Source organism: Peromyscus eremicus, chromosome 1, assembly GCF_949786415.1.
Source record: "Peromyscus eremicus chromosome 1, PerEre_H2_v1, whole genome shotgun sequence".
Lineage (NCBI taxonomy): Eukaryota > Metazoa > Chordata > Mammalia > Rodentia > Cricetidae > Peromyscus > Peromyscus eremicus.
This window is the reverse complement of record NC_081416.1, coordinates 169,035,909-169,054,304: the sequence shown is the minus strand read 5'-3', so window position 1 is coordinate 169,054,304 and position 18,396 is coordinate 169,035,909. Positions and strand designations below refer to the sequence as shown.

Sequence of the window (18,396 nt, the reverse complement as noted above, 5' to 3'; positions counted from 1 at the left end):
AGACCTTGTTTTTGCCGGGTGTGGTGGAGCACCCCTTTAATCCCAGCACTCAGGAGGTGAGGCAGGCTGATCTCTGTGAGTTCGAGGTCAGACTGGGCTACAGAGTGAGTTCTAGGACAGGCTCCAAAGCTACACAGAGAAACCCTGTCTCGAAAAACAAAAAAAACCAAAAAACAAAAATTTTCAAAAAAAAAAAAAAAAAGGGGTTGCGGATTTAGCTCAGTGGTAGAGTGCTTGCCTAGCAAGCACAAAAGGGCCTGGTTCGGTCCTCAGCTCCGGAAAAAAAAAAAAGAAAAAACAAAACAAAAAAACCTCCCAAAACAAAAATCTTATTTCTTTTTTGTTTTTGTTCTTGGGAGGTTTAGGCAGGATTGCACGACTCTGTGGCCAGCCTGGGCTATATGGAAAGACCTTGTCTTAGCAGAGGGTGGTGGAGCACCCCTTTAATCCCAGCACTCGGGAGGCGAGGCAGGCGAATCTCTGAGTTCCAGGCCTACAGAGCGAATTCCAGGACAGCCAGGGCTATGTAATGAGAACCTGTCTCAAAAAACCAAACCAAACAATCAAACAAAAAAGAGTTGTAATCAGACACTTATCCAAGAGTTCCTCAAAACACTGGTGATACTGAATTTCGCTTTTTCTTTCTTTCTTCTTCTTCTTTTTTTTTTTTTTTTTCCTTTCTCAGGATGACTAGCTGACCCCGTGCTTTCCTGGAAAACGTCCCGCGTCTCTAAGTGTCTGGGAGCTCTCTGCTTCTCTCCCTGTTTCTACAGCAGTATCTCCAAATGTCCTATGGTCTCTTTTCTGCGGGTTTCAGGGTCTCCCGGCAGCCCTTGCCTGCGGCCTTCCTGGGTCGGGTCATCTGCGGCTCCTTTAAGACAGGCCCCGCCCCGCCCCGCCCCGCCCCGCCCCGCCCCGCCCCGCCCCGCCCTCCCGGGTCAGCCCGGGTGCGTAGGGCTCAGGCGGGCGGCTGCTGGGCTCAGTGCGGAGCGATGGCGAGCGCGGCCCTCAGGGTCGCCGTGCGACGGCTGAGCCAGCAAAGCTCATCCAGGGCCCCGGTCCTCCTGCGGCAGGTGCGGCGAGGCGGATGGCCGAGCGGACCCCGGGTCCGGGGCGGCCGGTGGGGTGGGACCCCTCTGTCCTTTAAAGGAGATGGAGAGGGGTTGGGGCGGGGAGTCCTTCACTCCTGGCTGTTGCAAATAAAAGGGCTCCCGATCCCTTCAAGGAGGTGGTCAGGGAGACCCCGGGCTTGGGGCCGAGGGTCTGGGGCCCATTGCCGGCGGAGGGGGGTGGTGTCTTTGATTAGGGACGTGTTGGAAGATGGAATTCCTTGGTTCCGGTGGAGACCCCCTGACTCCTGACCCCTGGGCAAAGAGGGGTGGGGTTGCTCATTCTAGAAGATGATGGAGGGGAGGGAGCCCTGGATCCTTGGGTCCCCAGGCATGGGAGTCAGGTCCAGGAACTCTCTCCCGGTGCCCCACCCCTCCAAGATGTTTGAGCCCAAGAGCTGTACCTACACCTACCTGTTGGGTGACCGGGAGTCTCGAGAGGCCCTTCTGATCGACCCAGTTCTGGAGACGGCGCAGCGGGATGCTCATCTGGTGAAGGAGTTGGGCCTGAAGCTGCTCTACGCTGGTTAGTCTGCGGACCTAATTTGGGCGGGAGAGAGGCGGGGCCACGGAGAAAATGCGCCTAGGAAAACAGGGACCTGGGCCCCTAGTCCAGGGGAGGATGGCTGTGGCCTGGACCCCTGAGTCTCCCTGGATGAGGGAGGAGTGCAGGGGCCTAGACCCCAGGATCTGAAGGAAGAGGTGGGGGGCCTGGACCCCTAGGTCTGAGGGAGGAGGGTTGAGGTCTGGACCACGGTATCCGATTGAGGGAGGCTGGGGCCTGGATTCTGGGTCTGTGGGAGGCTGACGAGGGTCTGCCTCCTTGGGTCTGAGGGCTGGATGGCTGGAAACACTGAGTTTTCTCTGCCTTCTTCTCTCCTAGTGAATACCCACTGCCATGCCGACCACATCACAGGCTCAGGGGTACTCCGGTCCCTACTCCCCGGCTGCCAATCTGTCATCTCCCGCCTCAGCGGGGCCCAGGCTGATCTGCACATCGACGAAGGTGATTCCATCCGCTTCGGACGCTTTGTGAGTTGGATGTTGGGTCTTAGAGAAGAGGGTGCACGTGGGAGGGGTGGGAGATGGGCTGCTGGGCCCGGGGCAAGAAGGGTCAGTGGATGTAGGCTCTGATGCCCCGGCTCTGTTCTCTGTGGAAAGTACCATAAACCCAGGTGGGGCACTGGGGCTGGAGGCAGGTGTGCCTGGCCAATCCTCCTAAGTCAACATCGATGCAAGTTTCCTGCGGCCTTGGGGGCAGGTTTTTTGGCCTGGCTATTTCCATAAAAGCTGATTGGGGTTTGGCATTGAAGAAGGAGCATCCTGTTGTCCAGCAATAGGTCTAGGTTGGGTCTAGTGAGGTACCCGGGGCTACCACTTAAGGTGGCACTTACTGGCATGGTGGTATAAATTTGGGGTCAACCACGTATTAGTGGGTTCTTCCTTAAATGTTGGCCCTGAAGCCTCACCCTAGCCACAACCCTATTGCCTCACCCAGGAGAGGGCTGACAGTTCTTCCTCTCTCTGTGTCTCTCTGTCTCTCTCTGTGTCTCTGTCTCTCTCTGTCTCTCTGTGCCTGTCTGTCTGTCTGTCTGTCTGTCTCCTCTCTTCTCTCTCTCTCTCTCTCTCTGCTACAAGCTTAATCAGCAGGTTTCCAGCCAGCTTTGCAACCCAGGGCACAGTGGACTGGGTGGGGGTTGTACCCAGAGGGAGGAAACAGGTGGTTAGAATTGCCACAGATGTAGTTTGGCTGACGTAGGGAACAGAGTGTCTTGTGAGAGTGTGAGGTCCGGCCTCTGGGTTGATGGTCTTGTGGAATGGGTACAGTTCATTTGGAGGCGGTTAGCGGACGTGAGGGCTGTGTGTTGTGGGGAGAGGGTGTAGCTGCCGTGAGAGACTTCGGTTTCACCCCTGTATTTGGAAAGATGCATAGTTCATTTGTGACAGCCCTACTAGTTAGAGAGTAACAAGTGTTTCTGGGCTGGAGAGGAGTGTAGAAGGGTTAGAAGGACCAGGGCTGTGTCAACAGGAGCCCTTAGGGGCTAGGTAGATGGCTTCGTAGTTAAGAGCACTTGTTGCTCCTCCAGAGGACCCAAATTGGGTCACGATTGACTCTCCTGTCGACTCCAGGAGGACCCGGCAGCCTTGTCTGGCATCTGTTGGCACACACATGCACTTGTCTAGATACACAGACATACACATAAATAAAATGACTGCTTAAAATCTTAAAAACAAGCCAGTCATAGTGGCACATGCCTTTAACCCCAACACTTGGGAGGCAGAGGCTGAGAGGCTGGGTCTCTGTGAGTTCGAGACTAGCCTGATCTACTTAGAGAGTTCCGGGACAGCCAGGGTCACACAGTGAGAATAAAATAAAATCTTAAAAATGACAACAGAGGAGCCTTGAAATGGGTGTGATGAGCACACACCTGTAAACCTAGTGCTTGGGAGGTGGAGAGAGGAAAATTAGGAGTGCAAGGTCACCCTCAGCTACATATCAAGTTTGAGGCCAATCAGGGCTACGTGTGACCCTGTACAAAAAAAAAAAAAAAAAAAAAAAAAAAAAAAAAAAAAAAAGCTGGAATTGGTGAACACACTTTTAATCCCAATATTCAGACAGAGATACCTTCAGTGATCGAGTACAGAAGGGCTTAGCTGTGTCTGTTTGTCTTTCCTTTACTGCATTTTATTGATATAATCCAAATACCATATGATTCACTCACCGGAAGGCTGTAAGTCAGTGACTGGTAGTGCATTCATAAAATGCTGTGTTCAACTCCGCACACCATTTCAGGATGTTTTCATTACTCCTGACGAGGTGTCACCCGAAGCCTCCCGCTTCTCCCTCCCAGCCTTGGAGAAATCTCTTTCTTTTTCTTTCCTTCTTTTTATATAGTGCTATGTAGCCCAGGCTGGCCTTGAACTCCACAATTCTCTGCCTCAACCCTTCAATTGTTAGGGTTGCTTGTACCACAACACCCAGCCTTTAGGAAACATTTCCCAGTACTACGAATAAAACCTAGGATCTGATTCATCCTATACCCCAGCCCCTGACTGGGGAATTCTAGGCAGGGGCTCTACCACTGAACCACACCCCCAGCCCCTCACTGGGGGATTCTAGGCAGGGCCTCTACCACTGAGCCACACCCCAGCCCCTCACTGGGGGATTCTAGGCAGGGGCTCTACCACTGAGCCACACCCCCAGCCCCTCACTGGGAGGTTCTAGGCAGAGGCTCTACCACTGAGCCACACCCCAGTCCCTCACTGGGGAATTCTAGGCAGGGGCTCTACCACTGAGCCACACCCCAGCCCCTCACTGGGGGATTCTAGGCAGGGGCTCTACCACTGAGCCACACCCCAGCCCCTCACTGGGGGATTCTAGGCAGGGGCTCTACCACTGAGCCACACCCCAGCCCCTCACTTGGGGATTCTAGGCAGAGGCTCTACCACTGAGCCACACTCCAGCCCCTCACTGGGGGATTCTAGGCAGGGGCTCTACCACTGAGCCCCACCCAGGCCCCTCACTGGGGGATTCTAGGCAGGGGCTCTACCACTGAGCCCCACCCAGGCCCCTCACTGGGGGATTCTAGGCAGGGGCTTTATCACTGAACCACACCCCAGCCCCTCACTGGGGGATTCTAGGCAGGGCTCTACCACTGAGCCACACCCCCAGCCCCTCACTGGGGGATTCTAGGCAGGGGCTCTACCACTGAGCCACACCCCCAGCCCCTCACTGGGGGATTCTAGGCAGGGGCTCTACCACTGAGCCACTCTCCAGCCCCTCACAGGGGGATTCTAGGCAGGGGCTCTACCACTGAGCCACACCCCAGCCCCTCACTGGGGGATTCTAGGCAGGGGCTCTACCACTGAGCCACACCCCCAACCCTTTTTATTTTGAGAGAAGGTCTTAGTAACTTTCCCAAGTTGGTTTTGAACTTCTGATTCTCCTGCCCAGCCTCCCGAGTACCTGCGACTTCAGGTATATATGCCATTATGTTTGGGCGTTAAGTTGCTTTTATTCTCTTTTACTATCCTTTCTGTCTGTCCAGATTTTCTGTCTGTCTGTGCATCGCATAGAGACAGGAGCACACAGCTTGTGGTCTTTCAGGCTGGCTTCTCTTTTTAGTGTGTTGCCAGGGTTCATCCATGTTCAGGCCCCCATTGGTACTTCATTTCTCTTTATTTTTGAACAACAGTCTGATGGATGATGGACCTACTGTATTTTACTTATTCATTCATCAGGCGATGGGTATTCTACTTTGGGACCGTTGTTGGTAGTGATACTGTGAACGTTCTTGTGCTGTTTTGTGTGGGAGCCGGTTGCGGTCCTGTTAGCATGGTGTGAAGGTTCTGGGTACTCCACAGCTGTGTCAACACCTGCCATTGTCTGTGTTAGGTAGTGTGGGTCTCACTTTGTGTAAATTCTTTACACATCTTATATGGGTCTGTTTTTCCTGACCGTTATGTTTTCTGTCCCCTTTAAAAGTGGAATTATAGTTGGGAGTAGTGGCACAAGCCTGTGGTCCCAGCACTTGGGAGGCGGAGGCAGGATGATCAGGATTTCTGGGTCATCCTTGGCTATATAATGAGCTCAGGGCCAACCTGGAGCTCCACACGCACAAACTATCCTTCCACCTCCACAGTTGGGCCATGCGTTCACACCCCTTCACAATTATAATAAATAAAATGTAAATAAAAACATTAAAAGTAGCCGGGCGGTGGTGGTGCTCGCCTTTAATCCCAGCACTCGGGAGGCAGAGGCAGGCGGATCTCTGTGAGTTTGAGGCCAGCCTGATCTACAGAGTGAGTTCCAGGAAAGGCACAAAGCTATACAGAGAAACCCTGTCTTGAAAAACCAAAAAAAAACCCAACCAAACAAACAAACAAAAAAACCCAAAAAAACAAAACATTAAAAGTAGGACATGAGACTTTGTTGCAAACTCTAAAACAAAACAAAAAGTTGTGCTATACATAAAATGAGGTAAAGAGTGCACACACTGTACTTCAATAAATCGCTTGTGTTTTTACATGTTTACTCTAGGGTCCCTTCCTCCCATATCTCTACCCAGAACATCCTCATCACCCCACAGGCCTCTCTGCTCTTCCTGGCCACCGATCTGTCTGCCCAGGGACCATCCTGACTTACACAATCACAGATAGTTTCACTTGGCGTTCAACTTTGGGAGATTTACAAGCCGGGTGATGCAATGCTCTAATCCTAGCTCAGGAGATGCAGGAAGGTCTTAATCTTGTGACCAGCCTGGGCTACAGAGTGAATCCCTTTCTCCAAACAAAAGAAAGATAAGAAGTACACAGAGTGTGTGGGCCGTGGTCTCTGTTCTTTCCACTTGATGTCCGCAACTGTCATTTTTGTTGATGGTTTGAGACAGGGTCTCACTATGTAGCACTGGTCAACCTGGAACTCATCATTTAGTCTAGGCTAGCCTCAGACTCACAGAGAGTCCCCCTTCTTCTGCCTTATGAGTTTAAATTCTTTATTTCTCATGGTTCTGTAGTCAGGGCTGGTCAACTTTCCCTGTGGATGCTTAGATAGTAAATCTAATCTTCACAGGCCACAGGGAATGTGTTCCCGAGACTTGGCTCTCCTCTTGTGGCATGTGAAAGCCATGATTGGCACAAACAGAGAAGCAGAAGTATGGCTGTGAGCTCAAGAGCTTCAGTTATGGCTCCTAAAATTTGAGTTTTAGAATGCCCTGCCTCTGGTGTGACTCTAGTGGCCTTGGAACTCACAGAGATCTTCTTGTCACGGACTCCTAGGCCTGTGCTCCCATACTTGGCTAAAATCCACCCTCCCCCACTTCCGCTAACAGGGTCTCACAAAGTGCAGTCTGGCTTTGGACTTGTTTTTATATTGCTGAGGTGGACCTTGAACTCCTGATGTAATCTTTCTGCATTCCGCTCCACCTTGCTGGGATCCCATGCATGCACAGGCTTGCTTGAGTGCACACACTTGCTCTGTTCCAGCCAAGATGATAGTGCTTAAAGGGGAGGGGGTAGGTCAAATTTGGTCCCCCCTAGTTTGCCAACCCCTGATGTGGATCCCACAGTTTGCTTATTCATGCTCTCTGCATGGTTATCCATGGTTTTCACTACTGTAGTGGGTGGTGGTGTTGATGTTCTTGTTTGTACAAGTCCCTTGGTGGAAGTTGCCCTCAGTTCCAAGGAATTGCCTTGCTGAGTCACAGAGAGAACATACCTTTAACCTTAGTGAAATTGCCGGATGCCATTTTTCTCTTATGGTGCTGGGGATGAAACCCAGGACCATGAACATGCTAGGCACACTCCCTACCACTGAGCCACACCCCCAGCCCCTCACTGGGGGATTCTAGGCAGGGGCTCTACCACTGAGCCACATCCCCAGCCCCTCACTGGGGGATTCTAGGCAGGGGCTCTACCACTGAGCCACATCCCCAGCCCCTCACTGGGGGATTCTAGGCTGGGCCTCTACCACTGAGCCACACCCCAGCCCCTTACTGGGGGATTCTAGGAAGGGGCTCTACCACTGAGCCACACCCCAGCCCCTAGGCAAGCATTGTACCTCTGAGCTATACATCCTTAGTCCTCTTTTTTTTGTTATCATTAACCCTTTTTAATTAAAAAGTACATGATTTATTGTGTGTATGTGCAGGGTTCATGTCAGAGGACACATCTTTTGGTACTCAGGTTTTTTTTTTTTTTTCTTTCACAGTGTAGATAGTGGGGATTGAACTCAGGTTGTAAGTCTTGTCAGCACCTTTTCCTGCTGAGCCATCTTGCCAGCCTCCTCATTCTTTATTTAAAGATTTAGTATTTTTATTTTATGTTTCTGCGTGTTTTGCCTGCCTATATGTAAATACATGGGTATGCAGTCCTGGTGCCTGCGGCCGGAAGAAGACACGGGATTCTCTAGAACTGAAGTTAAGGACGGGTGTAAGCCTTCATGTGGGTGCTGGGAACCGAACTTAGTCCTATGCGAGAGCTCTTAACCACTGAGCCATCTCAAACACCTTTTCTTTCACAAAATAAAGGAAATGGTGGAGACGCAGAGCCATTTGGCAGCAGTGGAAAAATGAGATTTGAGGGCGTACGAACAGCAGGGGGCGCCAACACCACTTAGGACTTGAGAAGGCGGAAGGAGCCGGAGAATCTGGTGCCTGCAGCTTGCTGACCGCCAGGGGGCAGTGCAGGGTGTGTGAACTGCGAGGCCGCCCGGGAGCCTGGGAGAGGCCCTGGATGGAGATGATATCCTGTGTTTTATGCGTCCTGGAAAGAAAGAGGCATTGTTGATGGATGGATGGTCAGGACGGCCCCGGCCAGCTGTTGCTAGGCCGGCAAGACTCTTCCGGAATATCCCGCAGCTGAGGGGATTCATCAGTTAGCAAACAGTGGAGGCCGTCTTCTGTAGGTTAACCCCGCCTACAACTTTTTTCCAGTAATGGGGACTGAACTAGGGTCTCAGTCAAGGTAGACAAGTGCTCTACCACGGAGCTAGGTCCCCAGCTTTATTGTTATATTTTTAAATGACATGGATTTTTTTTTGTTCATTTGTTTTGTGTTTGTTTGTTTGTTCCTTTTTTAAATGTATATGAGTGTTTTGCTTCCATGTGTATATGAGCTCCACATGAGTGCCTAGTGTTCAAAGGGGCCAGTTTCCCTGAAATGTATGATTGAAAGGCGCCATGTGAGTTCTGGAAATCGAACCTGGGTCCTCTGCAAGAGCATCCAGTGTTAATAACCACTGAGCCGTCTCCATCCCCTACTTTTTATTTTGAGACAGAATCTCATTGAGTTGTTCAGGCTGGCCTCGAACTCACTCATCAATCCACGGAAGCCTTGAGTTTGTAACCCTCCTGCTTTGGAGTTCTGAGATGACAGCGTCACACCACTATGCCCAGTGTCTTATTATTATTTTAAAAATTAAAAAAAAATATACGTTTATTTTGCTGGGCAGATATATTTATTAAATCAGTAAAATTAAAAAAAAATATTTATTTTGGTGGGTCACTCCCAGCACTCGGGAGGCAGAGTCAGGTGGATCTCTGAGTTTGAGGCCAGCCTGGTCTACAGTGAGTTCCAGGATAGCCAGGGCTACACAGAGAAACCTTGTCTCGAAAAGCAAAGCAAAACAAAACAACAACAAAAATTATGTAGGAGTGTTTTTCCTGTGTGTATGTATGCCTGGAGTTAACAGATGGTTGTCAGCCACATTGTGGGTGTTGGACACTGAATCAGGGTCCTCTGCGAGAACAGTGCTTGCTCTTAACCTCTGAGCCGTCTCTCCAACCTCTTATTCTTGTTTTTACTGTAAGGCACCAACTGTGTACTGAGGATTTTTATAAGTACTTTATATACATGAAACAGTTTAACCTTTATAGCATCCCAAGGGGCTGGGGACAATATCTATATTTTGCAAATGAGCAGATAGGCCCAAAAAGCTGGTAGATTTGAGATTAAGAGCTAGGCTATCTGCTTCCAAAAATTTGGTTTTGTTTATAACTATTTTGATCTATTTACATAGAATTCTAGAATAGATGAGTGACAAAGTCATCTGTGGTAACAGGAAGCAGGCCAAGGCTCAGCTGGGGACAGGGTGGAGGAAGGGTGTATTTGAAAGGGGTACAAAGAAACCTTGGGAAGTGACGGGAATGTTTGTCATGATGGCTGTGGGAGCATCTCAGAAGATGTGAGAGGCCTGTGGTCCCAGTTGTTCTGCAGAAGATTGCAAACTGAAGGCCTGCCTGGGCTACTGAATAATTTTGAGGCTACTTGGCTGCATGAGACCCTGTAAAAAGAAAACTAAACAAATAAGTTAAAAAGAGGGCTGAGTGGGATGGAGAGATGGCTCAGAGGTTAAGAGCCCTGGTTACTCTTCCAGAGAACCTGAATTCAATTCCTAGCAACCACATGGTGGCTCACAGCCATCTGTAATGAGATCTGGTGTCCTATTTTGGTGGGCAGGCATACACACAGGCAGATCACTGTATACATAATAAATAAATCTTTATATATGTAAAAAAAGAGGGCTGAGGATATAGCTTAGTGGTAGAGCCCCTGCCTAGAATCCCCCAGTGAGGGGCTGGGGTGTAGAATCCCCCAGTGAGGTGCTGGGGGTGTGGCTCAGTGGTAGAGCCCCTGCCTAGAATCCCCCAGTGAGGGGCTGGGGTGTGGCTCAGTGATAGAGCCCCTGCCTAGAATCCCCCAGTGAGGGGCTGGGGGCGTGTCTCAGTGGTAGAGCCCCTGCCTAGAATCCCCCAGTAAGGGGCTGGGGTGTGGCTCAGTGGTAGAGCCCCTGCCTAGAATCCCCCAGTGAGGGGCTAGGGGTGTGGCTCAGTGGTAGAGCCCCTGCCTAGAATCCCCCAGTGAGGGGCTGTGGGCATGGCTCAGTGGTAGAGCCCCTGCCTAGAATCCCCCAGTGAGGGGCTGTGGGCATGACTCAGTGGTAGAGCCCCTGCCTAGAATCCCCCAGTGAGGGGCTGGGGTGTGGCTCAGTGGTAGAGCCCCTTCCTAGAATCTCCCAGTGAGAGGCTGGAGGTGTGGCTCAGTGGTAGAGCCCCTGCCTAGCATACTCAAGGCTCTGCATTCGATTCTCAGCACCCATCTACCTGTACAGAAATAGTTGCGAAAAATGAATGAATAGAAACTAAACCTTGCAAGTCACATGAGAGAGTCAATGCATGCTTACTGGAAACAATCATGCCAGAACTATTCAAAGCATTTCAGTGCCTGGAGACAGAAAAAAAGCCTCCAAATGCCTTTTATGAGCCTAGCATAATTTTGACACAACAGCTCACATGGGTGTTATTCACTGGAAGCCAGCAGCCCTGAAGCCCACCTGGTTTCTAGAAGAGGTGGGTGGTGGCATGCATATGCTGTAGTTCCACCTTTTGGGTCTCAGGGATCAAACTCAGGTCATCAGGCATAGCAGCAAGACCCTTTATACCCTGAACCATCTTGCTGGCCCTCATTTGTAGATTTTTTTTTTTAAATTTTCAGACGTTATTTTATCTTGTTTTATTCTGAGACAAAGCTCATTAGCTCCGGCTGGCCCCAAATCCAGTACAGTAGACTGTAGCTGGAAGTTTCTCCAGTCCTGCCCAGCTCGCGGTCAGGACAAATCTCTCTCACCCGCCAGTCCCGCAGCCACTCAGACCCAAATAAATACACAGAGGCTAATATTAATTAAAACTGCTTGGCTATTAGCTCAGTCCTACCACTGATTAGCTCTTACATTTAAACTCAGCCCATTTCTGTTCATCTATATGTCACCATGTGTTCCGTGGCTTTACCTGTGTGCCATTACATGCTGCTTCCAGGACAGTTGGTGTCTCCTGACTCAGCCTTCCTCTTCCCAGAATTCTCCTTGCCTGCTTATGTCACCTATACTTCCTGCCTGGCTACTGGCCAATCAGCATTTTATTTACCAACCAATCAGAGCAACACATATTCACAGCATACAGAACATCCCACAGCAGTAGAGGGGATCTTGAACGCCTGCTCCTCCTCAATGCTGGGTTTGTATGCCTGTGCCACCATGGTGGGCTTGTTTTCCAAGTTTTAGCACAGTGTGCTTCCATATTGATTTCTTTGGCTGTTAGTTTTCTGTCACTGTTACAAAATAAATGCCTATGATAAATGTCATCTTAAAAAAAGATTCATTTTTAATTGTGAGTGTGTGTGTGTGTGTGTGTGTGTGTGTGTGTGTGTGTGTTATCATGTATGTGAATCAGGTACCCTTAGAGGCCAGAAGAGGGTGTTAGATGTGGAACTTGAGTTACAAGTGGTTGTAACACGATGTTACAGGCGCTTGACCCGGGTGCTCGGAATAGAACTCTAGTCCTGTGCAAGAGTGGTGTGTGCTTTTATCCGTTGATCCTTTTCTCTGGCTCCCGCCACAAACAAAGAATAGAGGTGGGCTGGGTCGGTGGCTCAGCGGGTACGAGATGCTTGCTGCTCAGCCTGATGACAAAAGTTTAACCCTGGGACCCACATGGTGGAGACAGAGAACCAGCTCCAGTGGGTTGTCATCTGTCCAACAGTCACAAGCCATGGCACACGGGTACACACACACACAGACGCACACACACACACACACACACACACACACACAGTAAATAAAATGCAATTTTAAATGTTTTTAAAAAGAAGAAAGTTTTGTTCTGGTTCAGTGTTTCCAAATTCCAATCTACGAAGAGCTGGCTGTGAATCTGTGCTGGGACAGGGTATCATGACAGGGAGTCTGCACTGGACAGCCAGGAAGAGAGAGTCAGGGCCTAGTGGTCCATCCTGGTACTAGGAGTCTCTGCTACATGCTCCAGCTGCCACGACTCTACCAGGCTTTTGCCACCGGGCTGAGACCCTTGGGAACCATTAGCCAAAAGAAGTGTCTCTTCCCACTACAGAGAAAAGGGTGGCACATGCCTGTAATTCCAACACTTGGGAGGCTGAGGCAGGAAGATCCATGAATTGAGCGAGGGCTCAATTCTCTCACATTTCAGAGTCTGCAAAAGCAGGAGGTAAAAAACTTGCACCAGCTCCTGGAAGGCCAGTGACCGGAGAACAAGAGCAAGAACCGCTACAAGAACATTTTTCCCTGTGAGCACCGCAGCTCTGCCCCCCACTGCTCCCCACAGACTCCTACCCCATCCCATTCTTTGCTCAGGGCCACCTAGGGCTACCTAGGAAGATCTTGTCTCAAAACACTAACAAAAACAAAAAAGAATAAAGTATATATTTAGTTAGTAACTTTTTTTATCTTACCAAGAACACCACTTTTTTCTTTGAGGCAGGGTCTCCCTCTGAGCTCAGGGAACGTAGAGCTTTGCAGCTTAGACTAGTTTCAAGCTCCTGATCCTTCTGCCTCAGCTTCCCTAGTACTTGGATTGCAGGCATGTGCTACTGAACTTAGTACAAGGATCTCTTTGTAGAAGTTGCTTTATAGCCCATCTTTTGCACAGATATTAAACTTTTTTTTGTATCATTAAGCATTTTTGAAATACCGTTAAGTTTCTTTCCAACAACAGCACTTAATTTTTTTGTTGTATTTTTTTGCCTATGTGTGCACATACTGTGGCATACTTGTAGAGATCAGAGGATAATTTGAGGGAGTCAGTTCTCTCCTACCATCATGTGGTCCTGGGGATAGAACTCAGGTCCTCAGGCTTGGCAGCAAGCACCTTTACCCACAGAGCCCCCTCAACAGCCCAACAGTATGACTCTCAATGCTAATTTAGTCTTTGTTTTCTGCTAATTTTAGTCTTTGATTTAGTCTTTGTTTTCTGTGTGTGCACAGCCTGCTGAGCTATAACCCCAGCCTGGTGCTTCTTTTTCTATTTTATTATTGAGATGCAAACTCTCTTTGTATCGAGTGCATGACCTCTCTGGTATAAGTCTGTTACAAACGCATGTCTCCGGCTCTCTGGCTATCTTGGGAACCCATCTGTGGTATTTTTGCTCTTCAGAACTTCAGTCTGGGCTGGGGATGTGGCTGGGTTAGCTGTCAAAACACTTGGCAGGTATGCACAAAGCCCTGGATTCCATTCCCAACACGGTATAAACCAAGCCTGTTGGAGCAAGCCAGAGGCGGGGCCAGGAAGATCGGAAGTTCAAGGTCATCATTGATTTCATAGCAAGCTTGAGTCCACTCTAGATGTGGGAGATTCTGTCAAAGAAAGAGGAAGGAGGGAGGGAGGGAGGGAGGGAGGGTTCAAATTGACCCCTCTCCCAGGACAGGGGCTTGTCATGGTTCAGGCTGGCTTTGAACTTCAGTTCTTCCTGCCTCTGCCTCCCGAGTGCCTCTGTCTGATGTATTTACCACCATGTTCAGCCTTCAGATTAACTTTAAACCAAATGGTTGTTCTATTCCTTCGTCCATTGTTTCCCTCGGGTGGGTGGGGCTTTGGGGGACCTGTGACTCTTGGTGCTGACTGTCTCTGTGCGCTGCATCCCTGCCAGGCCTTGGAGACTCGGGCCAGCCCTGGCCACACACCAGGCTGTGTCACCTTTGTCCTGAATGACCAGAGCATGGCCTTCACTGGAGATGCCCTGCTGATCCGCGGGTGTGGACGGACAGACTTCCAACAAGGTGACCTGCTCATTTCTCCAGCCCAAGATTTCAGTGGGATGATGTGTGTGAGAATCTTAAGAATAAGACCAAAAAAAAAAGCAAAAACAAAAATAAAACAAAACAAAAAAAACCCCCAAAAACAACAACACAAAAAAGAATAGGACCTTTGCGTGTTCGAGGCCAGCTGGTCTATGTAGTGAGTTCCAGGACAGCCAGGGCTCTGTAGAGAGACCCTGCCTCAAAAAAAAAAAACAAAAACAAACAAACAAACAAACAAAAAAACAGCTACAAGAATGAATAAATGAATGAATGAATGTGTAGCTGGGGCAGTGCCACTCAGTGGGTAGACACACGAAGCCCAGGCTTCAATCCTCATACTTCATCAACTGGGAATAGCTGAACCATACCTCTAATCCCAGCACTTCCAGAGGAGCTGGGTTCAATTCCCAGCACCCACATGGCAACTCACAGCTGTCTGAAGCTCCAGTTCCAGGGGGACCTGACACCCATGGCAAAACACTAATGCACGTAAAATTAAAAAGAAAAGAAAAAAAAGAGTGTAGGGTCATTGTGGTAACATAGAACATGCACACACACACACACCAAGCTTGTTACTGTACGTTGTTTAATCGTTAGGGGGCAGTGTAACTTTTGGGGTTTAGCTTTAGGGAGCAGTTAGATTGACAGGTGACTCCTAATCTCCCTTTTGTCTATTCCCCCGAAGAGAGGACTCAGGAATTCTTTGTGTATCTGTGTGAGTTGTATGTGCACCTGTGTGTGGCTGGGGGGTGCCTACTCTAGACGCCTCACCTTGTCTCCTTGAGGACCTGGGCTGGCAGCCAGGAAGCCTCAGTGGTCTCCTGCCTCTGCTGCCTACAGTGCTGGGGTGACGGGAGCGAAGGCCACACCCTGCTTTGGGTGCTGGGGATTGAACTCAGTCCCTGTGTTTGCAGAGCCAGCACTTTTTCCCACGCAGCATCTCTCCAGCTCCAGGACTCAGAACTCCTTATCAGAATCCCAGAGTCAGTCTTCCCCTTGTCCCCGTGTCTCGAGTCTTACCTTTAGTCCACCTTCCTGGCCCAGAACCCTTCCTTCACCTCCCCAGGGAAGATGTCACAACTCCTGGTTCTTGAGGCTCCCAGCCCGACCTGACCGAATCACACATTATCCCGATGAATTTCTCACTGTTCCTCCGTTCTTCATTTATGCTGTTCCAACCCCTAGTATGCCCTTCCTTCTATGTCTCCAGATACCTGGGCGTTCTTGGCAGGAGACAGGGATGGGGTTTAACTCTAGGGCCTCCATCTTCCCGTCCTTCTCTGGAAGATGGGGATCAGGGGCTCCCCTTGCCCCTTTGACTCTCTGACCTCTCAGTTTTCTTTCCTCAGGCTGCGCTAGGACTCTGTACCACTCTGTGCACGAAAAGATCTTCACACTTCCAGGCAACTGTCTAATCTACCCGGCTCACGATTACCGCGGTGAGGGCCTGTCACTTAACACCCAGGGAATACCCTCTGCTTGCTGTCCTCGAGAGCCACGGGAGGCTACAGAACCCAGAAATTCCTGTGGCTAAAAAGATTATGTGCTTGGGCGTGCTGTGTGGATGTAGAAACAGTAAGATACATCTGCAGGGCATAGGTTTTCCTGGCACGTCCTCCTAGAGCGCAGGGAACTGTGGGAACTACATTTCCCATAGTGCCCAAAGAGAGGCGGGACGGCGTCTCAAGACCATTCAGGGAAGAGCCAATTCAGTCCCAGGCTAGGGAGGCACCCGCAAGGCCTCCTGGGAAATGTAGTTCTGAGCTGCCCAAAGCCGTGGTCCCCTGGTTACTTTTCTTCCCCTCCCCTTTGCCGATAGGGCTCACGGTTTCTACTGTGGAGGAGGAAAGGACTCTGAACCCACGGCTCACCCTCAGCTGTGAGGAGTTTATCAAGGTTATGGACAACCTGAACTTGCCCAAGCCGCAGCAGATAGGTGAGCACCCAGGGTCTGAGGAAAGAGTGGTCGGGGTGTGAATCTGAGGGAGAAGGGTCCGGAACTCCTTGATCTGAGAGGAGAGCTGAGGCCTGGATCCCTGGAAGAGGAGGGCTGGGGTCTGGACCCCTGGATCTGAGAGGAGAGCTGGGGCCTGGATCCCTGGGTCTGAGGGAGGAGGGCTGGGTCTGGATCCCTGGGTCTGAGGGAGGAGGGCTGGGGTCTAGATCCCTGGGTCTGAGGGAGGAGGGCTGGGTCTGGATCCCTGGGTCTGAAGAGGAGGGCTGGGGTCAGGATCCCTGGGTCTGAAGAGGAGGGCTGGGCCTGGACCCCTGGGTCTGAGGGAGGAGGACTGAGGTCTGGAATTCCGAGTCTGAGGGAGGAGGGCCGGGGTCTGAGGAGGATGATTCAGGACTAGATCCCTAGTCCCTCGAAAGAGCCCTGAGCATTTCTGGGCCTCTGTGAGACATGAGTCATTCCTGATCCTCAGAATCATTTGAGGTTTCTTTTCAGACTTTGCTGTTCCGGCAAACATGCGCTGTGGGGTCCAGACCCCACCTTCCTGACTTGTGCCAGCCAGCTGCTCACATCTGTTGCACTAGGTGGGGTGAGGGGAGGGGCGTCACCCCAGAGCCCCTCTCCTCTCCTACCCTACTCCGATCAGCTACTTCAGATTCTTAAATACACTTTACTTTGTTTTTACCACGAATCTGAGTTCTGCTTGTTTTCTTGGGGAAGGAACTATGTTTCCAGATGAATGTGAAGACTCAGTTCTGGTCCCTCCAAAAGCCAAGGGTAGGCTGGGATGTGGCACCATTGGTAGAAGACTTGCTTAGCATGTATGAAGTCCTGTGTTTCACCCCCAGTACCGCATTAACCAGGCATCACAGGTGCAGACCTGTAATCTCGTCACTTGGGAGCCAGAGGCAGGAGGGTCAGAAGTTCAAGGTTATTCTCAATCACACAGTGAATTGGAGACCAGCTGGGCTATGGAAGATCCTAATGTTAAAAAAAAAAAAGAAAGAAAGAAAGACAGAAAGAAAGAAAGGGGAGGAGGGCTGGAAAGATGACTCAGTGGTTAAGAGCACTGGCTGCTCTTCCAGAGGACCTGGGTTCCATCCAGCACCCACATGGCAGCCCACAATCATCTGTAGCTCCAGCTCCAGAGGATCTGGCCTCTGTGGGCACCAGACACACATGTAGGCTGGCCACCCACACAAATAAAATGAAAGAGGAGGAGACAGCAGCAGTCAGGGCGATGGGGGTGGGGATGGATGGAGGTCTAGGGAGCCCTGGAAGATCAGAGAGAGGTGCACACACTGAGGTAGAGGAGGTAGTCTCATGGCCTTGCATCACAGCACATAATTCTGTGTGAGTCTCTCCTGGGAGTCCCAGACCCAAGTAAGGTCCTCTCCACCCCTCGGCTTCCTGGTCTGTAGAATGGAAATAATAACAATGGGATGTTTCAATGAACTGATAAATCCAGACATGTGACACCTGGCACTCTGCCTACATGACCAACTTCCCGTCCCTGTCACTGTTATTGTCCCCATCATCTGGAATGATCTCTTAGGTGCTGGCTTGGAGTGACAGTTTACCTAATAGTTATGAACCCAGATTTTGAGAGTAACATTTGTGGGCCATCGAGTGTGGTGGCTCTTTCAAACCTGATGACCTGAGTCCCATGCCCGAATCCCATGGTTGGGAGGAAACAGCTTCCCAATGTTATCCTTTGACCTCCATGTACATGAGGGGGGTATTTGTGTGCCTGTACTATCACCTACACAACGATAATAAATAAAATGTAAAAATCATTTAGAATGTTTGTAGTGCCTGGGTGCCTTTGTTTCCCTCAGCCTCAGTTTCCCACAGCTGTAAAATGGAGACAGTCCATTTCTTCTTCTATGGGCTGTTGTATGACGCTTAGGTGAGTCAAATATTTTGCACAGCTCCTGACATCTGACAATCGGGTTTTGCATGCCACACATTTTCCTGTTTCTGCAGAGAGGAAAGGGTCTGGCTGTGACCTTTAACCTCTGCTCTCCGCCCCATAGTAAACTGAGTGCTTGTGGGGCACAGTTTGTCCCTGGGCAGATCGCTGACTCAGCTCGGGATACCCCCTCCCCTTGTCCAGCTCCCTAAACCGGTAGGGGCCCTTCCAAAGGGCTTATTAGAGGGGAGGGCCCCACCTTCATTCCTATCTTCCTTTGAGGATTTCCTGGGTCTTGGCCTTAGGGAGGCTGCTATAC

The 18,396-nt window shown here is 50.3% G+C and overlaps 1 protein-coding gene across 1 annotated transcript; it reads left to right on the top strand.

Moving 5' to 3' along the window:
• The first annotated feature begins 992 nt into the window (after positions 1-992).
• Ethe1 (ETHE1 persulfide dioxygenase) lies at positions 993-16,856 on the top strand. Its single transcript, XM_059280214.1, has 7 exons — positions 993-1,073; positions 1,491-1,635; positions 1,993-2,141; positions 14,061-14,190; positions 15,561-15,650; positions 16,031-16,147; positions 16,661-16,856. Exons 1-7 carry the CDS (start codon positions 993-995, stop codon positions 16,711-16,713), a joined length of 765 nt encoding a protein of 254 aa, XP_059136197.1. The 3' UTR covers positions 16,714-16,856.
• Positions 16,857-18,396: the final 1,540 nt, after the last annotated feature.